The 15,688-nt window shown below is 47.9% G+C and overlaps 1 protein-coding gene across 1 annotated transcript; it reads right to left on the bottom strand.

Annotated features, from left to right (window-relative positions):
• Positions 1-379: 379 nt before the first annotated feature.
• LOC118226920 (protocadherin-7-like) lies at positions 380-15,069 on the bottom strand. Its single transcript, XM_035416918.1, has 6 exons — positions 13,520-15,069; positions 12,523-12,907; positions 11,638-12,167; positions 9,358-10,573; positions 1,748-1,952; positions 380-1,347 (listed from the first exon to the last, which is right to left on the bottom strand). Exons 1-6 carry the CDS (start codon positions 14,287-14,289, stop codon positions 1,076-1,078), a joined length of 3,378 nt encoding a protein of 1,125 aa, XP_035272809.1. The 5' UTR covers positions 14,290-15,069; the 3' UTR covers positions 380-1,075.
• Between the last annotated feature and the right edge of the window lie 619 nt (positions 15,070-15,688).

Genomic DNA, 15,688 nt, shown 5'->3' with positions numbered 1-15,688 from the left:
TGTTAATGTGTTAATGTGTAATCCAGGTGCCATTGGCCTTTTTAAAGTATGTTCTGTAAAGGATTTACAATACAGGACTCATGGAGAAGTTGATTTAGAAAAATATTCTCCTGGAAAGGGCAGAAATAGAAAATATTTGTAATTTTTATCTGTATTTATTTAATCCACCCCTTTCTGTAGTTTGAATGATTCTTGGCATAAACGTCTGTTTGTAAATGTGAATGTTATATGTTGTTAGGAAAATGTCCCCATGGGGATAATGAAGTATTCTGTGTTTGTATGTATGTACAAAAGGGTGACAAATTAAAGCAAAACCATTCATTGATGGTTGGTATAAAATGGTAATAAAGATGGACACAAACTCATAAGAATGCAGTAATAATCATAATCATTATTTTTTATTAAAAATTATATATTAAACAGAATTCAGAACCATGCCAGAATATATTTGCAAGTTGATTTACTGAATCAGGAATTTTATACACAGTAGTTATCAGGAAGAGAAATGAAGTTGAAGAATCCTGATAAAAGGTGCCAACAGCACAGAATTCCCCCTTCCCTCATTTTAGCATTTTCACATCTTTAACTCTTGTCACAAGCTGAAGTAAATTCACTCCAAACATGCAGCAACAGACACATATTTACATGTGCTAGCCATACAGTACCCCTCTAAACAACATGTACAGGATTCAGGAAGGGGAAAAAGAGTTGTCTCACGCACATGCACGCATGCATGTACGCACGCACACAAACTAATCGTGGATGGGGAAAAGGATAATTACACACAAAATTCACAAAGCTCTCTGTGGGAGGTACAGGTGACCTGTCACAGGTACAGCTCTCTGTGGGAGGTACAGGTGACCTGTCACAGGTACAGCTCTCTGTGGGAGGTACAGGTGACCTGTCACAGGTACAGCTCTCTGTGGGAGGTACAGGTGACCTGTCACAGGTACAGCTCTCTGTGGGAGGTACAGGTGACCTGTCACAGGTTCAGCTCTCTGTGGGTGGTACAGGTGACCTGTCACAGGTACAGCTCTCTGTGGGGGGTACAGATGACCTGTCACAGGTACAGCTCTCAGTGTGACAGTGTGTGGCAGGAGGAGGTCCTGATCCCCCCTGTCTGTGAAACCAGTGGGGATCCGCCCCCTGGCCCCCCCAGGCTGATGGCGCGTACGCTGTCATAAGACCATGAGGTCATCCTCTTGCTTGGTGAGGTCATTTTCCTGAGGGTGTGTCCCTGGCTGGGTGCTCCCCGGTTGGCAGGCACAGTTCTGGCATGCAGGCAGCAGGGGGCAGAGTGGGGAAGCTGATTTCCTGTCATCGTCACATCTGGCAACCTCCTGCTCTCTGAGAAACACACAAAAAACACTTTTACCTCCCATTTACACCAGCACAAACACATTCACCTCTCATTTACACCAGCACAAACACATTCACCTCTCATTTACACCAGCACAAACACATTCACCTCTCATTTACACCAGCAAAAACACATTCACCTCTCATTTACACCAGCACAAACACATTCACCTCTCATTTACACCAGCACAAACACATTCACCTCTCATTTACACCAGCACAAACACATTCACCTCCTATTTACACCAGCACAAACACATTCACCTCTCATTTACACCAGCACAAACACATTCACCTCTCATTTGCACCAACACAAACACAAACACACTTACCTCTCATTTACACCTACATAAACACATTGTGTGTGTGTGTGTGTGTGTGTTTTTACCATTCTCACTGTCCTCTGTGTTTCCCACATTGCCATTAGATATGCTCTGCTCATGGTTTTCTTCAGGAGGGGCCAGGTCCGGCGGTGGGGGGGCCAAGGGGGTGGAGCTTGTGCTGCTGGGAGTGTCTGAGTCCTCCAACCCACTGTCATAGCCACTGGGGTCCTGAGACCTGCCCGTCACTGAAATAGCCACACGCCGCAGGGACTGAGAGAACCACAAAGTCAACCAGTTACATACTGTCACAAACCACCAATCACATTTCTCCGCAACCCACCAATCACGGTAGTGAACATGGTTAGAGAATGCTCACAGTAGTGAACACAGTTAGAGAATGCTCACAGTAGTGAACACAGTTACAGAATGCTCCCAGTAGTGAACACAGTTAGAGAATGCTCCCAGTAGTGAACACAGTTAGAGAATGCTCCCAGTAGTGAACACAGTTAGAGAATGCTCACAATAGTGAACACAGTTAAAGAATGCTCACAGTAGTGAACACAGTTAAAGAATGCTCACAGTAGTGAACACTGTTAAAGAGCACTCAAGGTCTTTGCTGTCTTGGTAGCAGTAGGTTCCGTGTAAGTTTTAGAGCTCTGTGGCAATGGTATAATGTCTTATTAACAATTAAACAGGCCAGTAGAGTGTACTTCTGTTACACACAGTATATCAGCACCTGCCCTGCATGACCTCATCACTCCAGCAAATGTAACAGGTGAGAAGAGCCCTGAAAAGCTGAATTAATATTTCACAACAAAGAAATATAACATTCTATGTTAGGTTATGTTTGAGTGAGTTAACCAAAAATACCAGCCACAACAGAAAAATACTGTACTGTACAGAGAAAGAAGTCAACAGGAAAAGGAATAAATTAAATAGGGGAACGAGGAAGACATGAGAGAGGAGAATGAATGGAAAAGATAGTAGAAGGTAAAAGAGAAATACGAGTGGTAGAGTAGAGTTCATGTTAATTATTCACCTTTTGGTCACAGAGGGAAATGTTCTATAGTATTTCCTGTTGTATAAAAAGGCATGATAAGATAAATCCACCTATTTGAGATATCCATACTGCATTGTACTATACAGGTCTGTGCTCTCTATATCTATGTGAGAGTGTCGCTTTGCTGTGTGTGACAGATCTATGCTCTTTATTGTCACACTGGTGGATCTGGCAGGAACAAAGTCATCAAAAACTTACTCACAGTCAAGCCACTTCCTCTTATTTATTCCTACGTGTCTTCTGAGGGTTAGGGTCTGAGGCTGATTGCAGTTAGACCCACAGTGTTACCTTTGGCTTGCTCAATACAAGATCATTGTCTACTTTATTTTATTCATCCTTTATGTTTAACCAAAAATGCCCCAGTGAGATCAAAATCTCTCACAAGAGAGACAAATCGTTTATCTATCTGTCAAAATGTTATCATGTCTAACAATATTGATTTTTTTCGCTGCTATAACCGAAACCTGGCATATTGAAGGTGACTTAGTCCCCCTAATTGAATCTGCACAACGTAATTTTTCCTTTTACAACCAACAAAGGTTATCTTGAAGGAGTGTGGGATTATTATCATTTAGCTTTTTCTGCTCACTAATTTCCTTCTCATGGCTTCTCATTTTTGAATTACTGAGTTTGCTTCCTTATGCTAATCACATGAACAGAATTGCGCATAAAATTTAGTCAGCATTCATCATCTCATACACCGGGGATATGCACAAAAACAAGGTCTGCACATGTGACATGAATCCCATATTGTTTTTTCATAGGAACAGTTTTAAAAACAAAAGTAAAAATAATTTAAGAAAAGTTTTGTGAATGAGGCCCATTGTCTGCTCCAGTATGCAATTCAATGAATTTCCCAATCAAGCACTATCAAATTTAATAACAGGACTTTTAGCTGTTGGTGATTTGAGGTCTTGTGTGAAAATGACCTCTGGGGTGCGGCAGGGATCTGTTCTCGGACCACTCCTGTTCTCCATCTACATGTTACCCCTGGGGCATATCATTTACCCTTGGGGCATATCATCTGTAGACATAATGTCACCTCCTATTCTTATGCAGATGACACACAAATGTATCTGTCTTTCAACATGATAATAATAATAAGTGATAATAATCAGATAAACACTTCATGACTGCCTCACTGACCTCCAAAGCTGGATGACTCAAAATATCCTTCGCTAATAAACCCAAAATAGTGATTATTGGCTGACACCACGCGCGCCCAAATTATTAAGCAACTTGGGTGCACTGTCAACTAATATCACCCAGTGCTGCAAAAATTTTGATGTCTACTTTGAAAATCTTCTTAGCTTGGATAAGCAGGTTCAGGCAGTGATTCAGTCCTGCTCTTCTCACCTAAGGGGACTTTAAAATAGGTTCATTGGTTATCGCAAAGGAAGCTAGAGCGTGTCATTCGTATGTTTATCTTGTCAGGATTGGACTGCTGTAATTCCCTGTACACCTTCACAGAGTCTTCACAGATCACAGCTGGTCCAAAACGCTGCAGCCAGTCTCCTCACACAATGTAAAGAGAGAGAGAGCACATCACCACAATCCTAGCTTCCCATTCATTGGCTTCCAGTTCGTTTTAGGATCGAATTAAAAATTTTACTTTTAACTTTTAAGGCATGTTATGTGCTAGCACAAAGTTACCTTAATTAACTTTTAGCTCCATATGAACCACAGCACAATTTAAGAGGTTCTCCTCATCTTTCCATGGTCTAGACTGAAGACTAAGCATGGCTGGGCCTTCACTGTTGCCCTAGCCATTGAAATAATTTCCCTGAGGAGATCAGGCTGGCTAACTCACTAGCCTCTTTTAAACGTCTTTTAAAAACAACACTATTTAGGTGTGCTCTTACCAATTTTTTTACCAATTTTGTGTGGTGAATTTTATTGTGTATTTGCCATTTTTACCTATTATGTTTAATACACATTTAATCATTCTTACAATTTTACTGTGAACAATGATCATGATGAACTATGTAATTATGATTATTTGAATATCTTCAATCATCCCGTTTTTATTAATTTTATTATTATTTCTTAATCTCTGTTCCATTCTTCTCTGCTGTGCATTTGTATTCTGTCATATGAAGCACTTTGCAACTTTGTTTGGAAAGGTACTATAAAAATAAAGATTATTACTATTACTATCTGTGTGCAAGTGTCTCTGTGCTGAGTGAGGGCTCTGTATCCCTGGACTGTGAGGACACAGGTGCCTTTCTCATTGAATAATAATGCACTGGGGTTGAGTTTCCCATGAGCCTCGGGGCTCTGAATAGAGAATGTGCTGACTCTTCATTAGCATGCATGCTGCAGTGAAATCCAGCAGAGCCGAGAGGCTGCTGTATTCAGAGGGGAATCAGTGAGCACTCTCATCATGTCTGTATCAGGGCTAGCGTGTCTGTATCAGGGCTGGCGCGTCTGTATCAGGGCTAGCGCGTCTGTATCAGGGCTCGCGTGTCTGTATCAGGGCTAGCGCATCTCTCTCAGGGCTCGCGTGTCTGTATCAGGGTTAGTACGTCTGTATCAGGGCTAGCGCATCTCTCTCAGGGCTCGCGTGTCTGTATCAGGGTTAGTACGTCTGTATCAGAGCTAGTGCGTCTGTATCAGGGCTAGCGCGTCTGTATCAGGGCTAGCGTGTCTGTATCAGGGCTAGCGCGTCTGTATCAGGGCTAGCGCGTCTGTATCAGGGCTAGCGCGTCTGTATCAGGGCTAGCACAGCTCTCTCAGGGCTAGCGCGTCTGTATCAGGGCTAGCACATCTCTCTCAGGGCTAGCGTGTCTGTATCAGGGCTTGTGCGTCTGTATCAGGGCTAGCGCGTCTGTATGAGGGCTAGTGCATCTGTATCAGGGCTAGTGCATCTCTCTCAGGGCTAGTGCATCTGTATCAGGGCTAGCACATCTCTCTCAGGGCTAGTGCATCTGTATCAGGGCTTGTGTGTCTGTATCAGGGCTAGCGCGTCTGTATGAGGGCTAGTGCATCTCTCTCAGGGCTAGCGTGTCTGTATCAGGGCTAGTGCATCTCTCTCAGGGCTAGCGCGTCTGTATCAGGGCTAGTGTGTCTGTATCAGGGCTAGCGCGTCTGTATGAGGGTTAGTGCATCTGTATCAGGGCTAGTGCATCTCTCTCAGGGTTAGCGCGTCTGTATCAGGGCTAGCGCATCTCTCTCAGGGCTAGCGTGTCTGTATCAGTGCTAGTGTGTCTGTATCAGGGCTAGCGCATCTGTATCATTATTATTATTATTATTATTATTATTATTATTATTATTATTATTATTATTAATAATAATAATAATTACATTTATATAGCACTTTTCCAAATGCTCAAAGTGCTTTACAGTGAAGGGGAACTCACCTCACCCACCACCAATGTGTAGCACCCACCTGGGTGATGCACGGCAGCCATTTTGCACCAGAACGCTCACCACACATTAGCGAAGGTGGAGAGGGAGAGAACATTTATTTAGCCAATTAAATATGGGGATGATTTTTAGTGGCAAGTTTTTGCGAGAGCCAGATCTGGGATTTGGCCAGGACACCGGGGAACCCCCTACTCTTAGCGATAAGTGTCATGGGATCTTTAATGACCACAGAGAGTCAGGACCTCGGTTTAACGTCTCATCCGAAAGACGGGCTAGCGTGTCTGTATCAGGGCTAGCGCATCTCTCTCAGGGCTAGCATGTCTGTATCAGAGCTAGCGCATCTGTATCAGGGCTATAACATCTCTCTCAGGGCTAGCATGTCTGTATCAGAGCTAGCACGTCTGTATCAGGGCTAGCGCATCTCTCTCAGGGCTAGCATGTCTGTATCAGAGCTAGCGCATCTGTATCAGGGCTATAACATCTCTCTCAGGGCTAGCATGTCTGTATCAGAGCTAGCACGTCTGTATCAGGGCTATAACATCTCTCTCAGGGCTAGCATGTCTGTATCAGAGCTAGCGCATCTGTATCAGGGCTAGAACATCTCTCTCAGGGCTAGCGTGGCTGTATCAGGGCTAGTAAGTCTGTATCAGGGCTATTGCGTCTGTATCAGGGCTAATGCGTCTCTATCAAGCTTTATGCTATGCTAAAACCCACTCAGGCTACACCTATGGCTAATAATCACACTGGCTATGGTAAATGGTAAATGGACTGCATTTGTATAGCTTTACAATTGATACCTCTCATTCACCAGAGCATTTAGGGGTTAGGTGTCTTGCTCAGGGACACTTCGACACGCCCAGGGTGGGGCTCGAACCGGCAACCCTCTGACTGCCAGACAACCACTATGGGTCATGGCTAACATTCCCTCAGGCTATATATATGGATCATACTGTGTGTCAGAGCATGTTTAAGAGCACTGAGATGTGTGTGTGTGTGTGTGTGTGTGCGTACGCATACTTGTGTGAAGTCATAAGTTGAAAGGACAGCTGTGTTAGGTGATCCCATTTCAAACCTAGTAAATAAATGAACTCTGTTGAGAAAGGTGATCCCACTTAGGAAACTGCAGGAAGAGATACCCATCCCACAGATTACATCCTTCAGCCTAACCTGTCCCCACAGGTACTATACCTGTACTACACATATACCTGCCCTCACAGGTACTGTACCTGTACTACACATATACCTGCCCTCACAGGTACTGTACGCGTACTGCACATATACCTGCCCTCACAGATACTGTACCTACCTCTACTGCACATATACCTGCCCTCACAGGTACTGTACATTTCCTGCACATCTAGCTGCCCTCACAGGTACTGTACCTCTACAGCACATATACCTGCCCTCACAGATACTGTAACAGTACTGCACATCTACCTGCACTCACAGGTACTGTACCTACCTCTACTGCACATATACCTGCCCTCACAGGTACTGTACATTTCCTGCACATCTAGCTGCCCTCACAGGTACTGTACCTCTACAGCACATATACCTGCCCTCACAGATACTGTACCTGTACTGCACATATACCTGCCTCTGTACTGCTCAAAAACCTGCCAGCAAACAGCAGCGTCAATACATTATTTCACCTACAAAGAACTGAAGCCCATAATGTGATACAGTCAGCCCCATCAGTGAGGTGAGCCCTATAATGTGACAGTCAGCCCCATCAGTTAGCCCTATAATGTGATACAGTCAGCCCCATAATGTGACAGTCAGCCCCATCAGTTAGCCCTATAATGTGATACAGTCAGCCCCATAATATGATAGACTGAAGACTCATCTCTTCAGGCTGCACCTCTCCCCACCCCTCCCTAGCCTATAGTTCAGCTCACTGTACCTAGTTAGGATAATATGATTATGTTAGTGTATCTGGCAGGATTGTTTTTGTCTGATTAGGTGTGATTAGATGTGATTCCAGTGCTAGTTTGTACTTGGTAGGATTCTTGCTTGCTGAACAAGCTTACTCTACAGGGTTGGAGTCCTGATTGATGTGGTCACTTCTGGCACTACGATCCTTACTTCACTCTAGTGTTTCTTTTGCACCTCTACATCATGAACCTATGCACTTGTTGTACGTCGCTCTGGATAAGAGTGTCTGCTAAATGCCTATAATGTAATGTAATGTAATGTAATGTGATAGTCAGCCCCATCAGTTAGCCCTATAATGTGATACAGTCAGCCCCATAATGTGATAGTCAGCCCCATCAGTTAGCCCTATAATGTGATACAGTCAGCCCCATAATGTGATAGTCAGCCCCATCAGTTAGCCCTATAATGTGATACAGTCAGCCCCATAATGTGATAGTCAGCCCCATCAGTTAGCCCTATAATGTGATACAGTCAGCCCCATAATGTGATAGTCAGCCCCATCAGTTAGCCCTATAATGTGATACAGTCAGCCCCATAATGTGATAGTCAGCCCCATCAGTGAGCCCTATAATGTCATACAGTCACCCTATAATGTCATAGTCACCCCTATAATGTGATACAGTCAGTCCCATAATATCATGCAGTCACCCTATAATGTCATACAGTCACCCTATAATGTCATACAGTCAGCCCTATAATGTCGTACAGTCATCCCCATCAGTCAGCCCTATAATGTCATATAGTCAGCCCTATAATGTCAGTCAGCCCCATCAGTTAGCCCTATAATGTGATACTGTCAGCCCCATAATGTGATAGTCAGCCCCATCAGTCAGCCCTATAATGTCAGTCAGCCCCATCAGTGAGCCCTATAATGTCATACAGTCACCCTATAATGTCAGTCAGCCCCATCAGTCAGCCCTATAATGTCATACAGTCAGCAGTCATATGCTTGGGCAGCTCTGCTATGAGCATTACTGAAATGAAGCAGGCAAAGACACAGGCCATAGTGACAGATGTGACCAGGTGGCAGGTTAAATGGAATCTAATGGCATTGTAAGCGATTGTGTTCCTCAGCCAATGAAAAGCAGAATAAGACAGGAACATCAGGTCTGCAGATCGGCTTTCTATCTGAGCAGCTGTGTAGCGACAGACTGACAGACTGATACTGTTTCTTCACATTGAATTCTATGAGCTCACATTGTTACTTAGATACCACTGAGTACACTTTCAGTAACTAAGAAATACATAAACACTCATGCATACACTCACAATGATGCATGCGTATGCACACACACACACACAGGAGGTTCTCACCTGTTTGCTGTACACATTGTCTGACTGGTAGCTGTGCTCTGGATGGCACTGGGTTGCCATGGAGACAAAGGTGTTGGCTGGAGGCAGGTGTGGGTGGGTGGGGTATGGGGGTGAGTGTGGGTGGAGCCGGAGGGCGGGGAGGGGGGGGGCGCAGGTGTAGTGTCGGGCCAGGTCAGGGCTGCCAGGGCCCTCTCTCACAGCACTGTACCGCCCCATGGCTCTCTGCCTGTCGTCCTCGGCGCCACACCGCTCTTCCTGAGGCTCCCTCCGCCCCACCTTGTACCCCTTCCTGCTTCTGGGGGCACAGTGATTCGCCATGACGACCAGCAGGATAAGCAGCAGCACGGCCACGCCCCCAGCCAGCGCCCCGATGGCCATGCTCAGGCCCTGGGGGTGGAGCCAGTCTGGGGGCTCTCCGGCCACGTCCTGGGACAGGGGCAGCAGCAGACTGCGAGACACGGCCATCTGCACCTGGCTGGCATTACTGAGGGTGTGATTGACATAGACGTGTACGAGCGCAGTGGTGTGGAGGGGGGGGGACCCCCCATCTCTCACCTGCAGCACCAGCCGGTGCAGCCCCACATGCCTCCGCTCCAGTACCCCCACCAGAGTCACAGCGCCCCCAACAGGGTCCACACTGAACAGGCCGAAGGGGTTCCCCCCAACCAGCCCAAACTGCAGCTCCGCATTCTGCCCTTCATCTGCATCCATGGCAACCACCGTCACCACGGTGGTGTGGGGGGGGCTGGAGGGAGGCAGCAGGCTGCAGGAGGTGTTGCCAGGGGTGATCACTTGAGGAGGGTTGTCGTTCTCATCGGTGATGAAGAGGGTGACGGTGGTGGAGCAGGATCTGGGGGGATCCCCACCATCCACCGCGGTCACCCCAAACCTGTGCACGGCCCGTGCCTCCCGGTCCAAGGCCCGTCTGGTGCAGATCATGCCCGTAGTGTTGGAGATGAAGAGCATATCCTCCTCTTCGTCCTCGTCCTGCACGATGAAGAAGCTCAGCGCCGCATTGCGGCCTTCGTCTGCGTCCGTGGCCGTCACCATGCCGATGGGACTGTGGGCCGGCAGGTTCTCGTGGGTGTAGAAGGTAAAGACATGGTGCAGGAAGGCGGGGCTGTTATCGTTCAGGTCCAGCACACGGACCAGCACAGGGACGAAGCTCTGCAGGGGGGGGATGCCCCGGTCTGTGGCCCACACCCGAAACTCATACCTGTGGGATTACACACCTGAAATTCATACCTGTGGGATTACACATCTGAAACTCATACCTGTGGGATTACACACCCGAAACTCATACCTGTGGGATTACACACCCGAAATTCATACCTGTGGGATTACACACCTGAAACTCATACCTGTGGGATTATACACCTGAAACTCATACATGCGTGATTACACACCTGAAACTCATACCTGTGAGGTTACACACCCGAAACTCATACCTGTGGGATTACACACCTGAAACTCATACCTGTGAGATTACACACCTGAAACTCATACCTGTGGGATTACACACCTGAAACTCATACCTGTGAGATTACACACCTGAAACTCAAATCTGTGAGATTACACACCTGAAACTCATACCTGTGGGATTACACACCCGAAAATCATACCTATGAGATTATACACCCGAAACTCATACCTGTGGGATTACACACCCGAAACTCATACCTGTGGGATGACAGTGTGTGTGTGTGCATGCATGCATGCGTGTTTGTGTGTGTGTGTGTGTGTGCATGAATGCGTGCGGGTGTGTGTGTGTGCATGTTTGTGTGTGCATGCATGCGTGTGTGTTTGTGTGCATTTGTGTACGTGTGCGTGCGTGCGTGTTTGTGTGCTTTTGTGTGTGTGCATGCATGCGTGTTTGTGTGTGTGTGCGTGCATGCATGCGTGTTTGTATGCGTTTGTGTGTGTGTGCGTGCGGGCGTGTTTGTGTGTGTGTGTATATATGTGTGCGTGTGCGTGCGTGCGTGTTTGTGTGCTTTTGTGTGTGTGTGCATGCATGCATGCATGCGTGTTTGTGTGTGTGTGCATGCATGCGTGTTTGTGTGCGTTTGTGTGTGTGTGCGTGCGGGCGTGTTTGTGTGTGTGTGTGTGTGTATATGTGTGCGTGTGCGTCCGTGCGTGTTTGTGTGCGTTTGTGTGTGTGTACGTGCATGCGTGTTTGTGTGCTTTTGTGTGTGTGTGCGTGCAGGTGTGTTTGTGTGTGTGTGTGTGCAGGTATGTTTGTGTGTGTGTGTATATGTGTGCATGTGTATGTATAGTTCATACCTGTCCCCTTGTTCGCGGTCCAGCATGCTGTTGGCGGTTATTTCCCCACTCCAGGGGTTGATGGTGAACAGAGCGTGAGCAGAGGAGTCCAGAGAGTACAGCACCTCTCCGTTCCTCCCGCTATCCGCGTCCAGCGCCTCGGCGCGCACAAGCGTCTCCCCAGGAGCGTTATTCTCCGGCACCGCTGCCTCCAGCGCCCCCTGCAGGAAAAGGGGTGCGTGGTCGTTTACGTCCCCCACCTCCACCGTCAGAGAGCTATTTCCTGTCAGGGCGGGGCTGCCGGCATCCACAGCAACAATGAGCAGGTGGTGCTCCTTCGCTGCTTCGTAGTCCAGTGGCACTGCTGTGTGCAGGAGGTACTTCCTCCCATTAGCCCCGCCCACTGCCACACCTGCCATTCCACCTGCGGGTTTTAGCTGGAATGGGACATCCCCCACCAGAGTGCAGGTGACCTCCCCATTCTGCCCTTCGTCTCGATCCCACACCTGTATGAGCGCCACAGGTGTGTCCACCACTACATCCTCTGGCACCTGTGACATCAGAAGGAATATCATCAGATACAACACTCACATCACCATAGAAACCATTACTTGAGCTGTTGCTGTGATTTGCATAATCGGACTGCCCTAATGCAGTGAGTATTCAATACTGACCCGGGCTGCTCCCTAATGTAGTGTGTCTTCAGTACTGACCCGGGCTGCTCCCTAATGTAGTGTGTTCAGTACTGACTCGGGCCATGCCCTAATGCAGTGCGTGTTCAGTACTGACCCGGGCTGTTCCCTAATGCCGTGTGTGTTCAGTACTGACCCGGGCTGGTCCCTAATGTAGTGTGTGTTCAGTACTGACTCGGGCCATGCCCTCATGCAGTGCATGTTCAGTACTGACCCGGGCCAAGCCCTGGCGCAGCGGGATGCGGCCGATCTTGCGTATATCCACAGCGGGGGCGTTGTCGTTGAGGTCGCGCACATGCAGCAGCACAGAGGCGGTGGCGGACAGTGGCGGTTGGCCCCGGTCTCGGGCAGTAACGGCGAAGCGCAGCTGGCCGATCTCCTCGCGGTCAACGGGCTGCAGGACGCTGATCCAGCCGGAGCTCGGCTCCACCTGCAGGAACCGCCCTGCCACCTCCACCCCTGGACCCGGGGCCAGAGAGTACTCCACCTCCCCGTTCAGCCCGATGTCCAAATCCAGCGCTCGCACCCGCAGCACGGACACGCCCGCTGGGGTGTTCTCCTCCAACTGCCCCTCATACTGCGCACGCTCAAACCTGGGGCTGCACAGCACATGACTCCACAGTCAGATCCGCATGCCTCCCAAAAGCTCAAGCTCCCCTTAAGGGGAGGTACCACAGGTCAATGTGGAAAAAAAATCCTTTCCCCCAATCAAAATTATATTTTATATCACTGTACCTGTTGTTGTTGGTGTCAGTGACAGTGGTTAGTGGTCTGACTGTACCTGTTGTTGTTGGTGTAGGTGGTTAGTGGTCTGACTGTACCTGTTGTCGTTGGTGTCGGTGACGGTGGTTAGTGGTCTGACTGTACCTGTTGTTGTTGGTGTAGGTGGTTAGTGGTCTGACCGTACCTGTTGTCGTTGATGTAGGTGGTTAGTGGTCTGACTGTACCTGTTGTTGTTGGTGTCGGTGACGGTGGTTAGTGGTCTGACTGTACCTGTTGTCGTTGATGTAGGTGGTTAGTGGTCTGACTGTACCTGTTGTCGCTGGTGTCGGTGACGGTGGTTAGTGGTCTGACTGTACCTGTTATCGTTGGTGTCGGTGATGGTGGTTAGTGGTCTGACTGTACCTGTTGTTGTTGGTGTCGGTGACGGTGGTTAGTGGTCTGACTGTACCTGTTGTTGTTGGTGTAGGTGGTTAGTGGTCTGACTGTACCTGTTGTCGTTGGTGTCGGTGACAGTGATCCTGAGGGAGGCCTGGGCAGTTCGAGGTGGGTCTCCTCCATCACAGGCTCGCAGGATGAGGTCGTAGGATTCCCGCCTCTCCCGATCCAGGTCGCCTTTAACGATCAGCTGTGGCTGCTTCCCCCCCTCAGGTGTGTCGGCAACCTGCAGCTCAAACACACTGCTCCGCCCCCGGCCCCGCCCACGCCCGTGCCCACCCCCCTGCAGCAGCTCGTAGCGCTGCACGGCGTTACGGCCGAAGTCGGGATCTGTGGCCGTGGGGAGCAGGTATAATGTGCCGATAGGCTGGTTCTCCTCCACAGACAGACTCAATACTGGGGAGGGGAAAGATGGCGTGTTGTCATTAATGTCCAAAATGACCAACCTCCCCTCTAGAAGGTTGACCCAGCTCTGCGCTGGCCCAATCACAGACACCTCAAACTCTATGAAACATTCTTTCTCATCAAACACCAGCTGACACTGCTGGAGTCTCTCCCTGTCAATCCGCTGACTGCTTGTGCTCAGCTCTCCAGTGAAGTTGTTGATTTTCAGGTAGTCGAATCCGGACTCCAGTGAGAAAGTGACCTCCTCAGACCCCACTGCCACCCCAAGGTCGGAGGCTACGTTGCCTATGCGCAGGTTGCGCGGTCCCTCCTCGGCAGCGCGGTACAGCAGCACCTGTTTGGCCGCCAGCCGCGTCAGCAGCAGCGGCAGCACGAGCACACAGCTGTGAAACAATTCCTCTGCAGCTCGCTGCCGCATGACTCCGCTCTGCGACAAGCCTCTAAATCACAACGAGGAGCCGCCGAAACCGAGGGTCAGTCATTCAAAACCACTACTGTTTATTTTTTCCACAACGATTTCTCTTTTTTTAGGTTGGACTCGTTCTGCAAAGGTGTTTAAATTCATTTTATAAAACGAAAATCTTCCATCCAAGAAGTTAAGCTCGGCGATATCCTATTCATCACAAGGCACACGTTCACTTCAGTCCTTATCCGGAGACTGGTGCACCCTACGTAGCAAAGTCTTCGCTGGTGCCTTATGAACGGATACCGAATATAATTAACATTTTTGTTGCAAATTCTCCGTAGTCTCGCGTAAATACCCACATTATTTTGTGTATGTCAAAGCGCAAATCAGTGATAGATGTAAAACACGATGCCAGCGTCAGTATCAGATAGGCTAGTAAATTCTTTAAATCTACAAGTGGAAATATATCCAAAATAAGAAATATACGTTTGTCAATAATAATCCTGTTACACAGACGTTTCTTGTTCTTAGGAGCTGTCCTTACACATCAGTGAGCCCCGTATCGAAAAAAACTAATTCCCTTCGATTTAACAGAGTAGCCTACGGTTTGTTCCAGATTCTCAAGTTGCTGGAGGCAAAGACGAATACGTCGGAAGGACAGAAGAAACACAGCATTTCCATGCAACGCCTGTTTTAATAGTGGTCCCGTGAAGCGTGTTTCTCAGTCCCGCAGTTAGTATCCCAACCACTTCTGTTCACCTGCAGCCGCCGCGAGTCTCTCTCTCTCTCTCTCTCTCTCTCTCTCTCTCTCTCTCTCTCTCTCTCTCTCTCGTCCACACACGCGCGCGCGCGCGCGCGCACACACACACTGCCCTGCTTTGTCTTACGCGCAGTTTTTGATGCGCACATTACTTTAAACTGAGAACTACGCGAGACAGAAACTTGCAGGGATGCGTCGCTAGTAGTAATTTTACAATAGTTACGAGGTTACGAGGCATATATATATATATATATATATATATATATATATATATATATATATATATATATATATATATATATATATAACTTTAATTGGCTTTCTTACATTGTTTGGGGGGGGGGTATAAAATCAGACTTAGATATTTCTCCATTTCTCCTTCTGGTCAATATCTCAACTAGCGTAGAAACACGTCAATATCAACCTTACAGTAAATCAGTTCTGATTCCTGAAATGTGGTGCGTGTGTGTGTGTGTAATTGCAATTTTAAATAGTCCCTTTGTAAAACAGTCTCTGCACTGGTGGGCTTTAGAAACGCGTCGTATTCGGTGCGGCGCATGCCGCGGTGCCCTCTGCTGTCTCATAGCCAGTGGTGCAGGGAAAGAGAGTCTTGCTGCTGACGTCAGAGCGTGAGTTATTAGCCTGTTGGAT

The sequence above is a fragment of the Anguilla anguilla genome, chromosome 5 (genome assembly GCF_013347855.1).
Source record: "Anguilla anguilla isolate fAngAng1 chromosome 5, fAngAng1.pri, whole genome shotgun sequence".
NCBI classification, from domain to species: Eukaryota; Metazoa; Chordata; class Actinopteri; order Anguilliformes; family Anguillidae; genus Anguilla; species Anguilla anguilla.
Note: the sequence above shows the minus strand (reverse complement) of the source record. Positions and strands in the feature narration are given on the sequence as shown.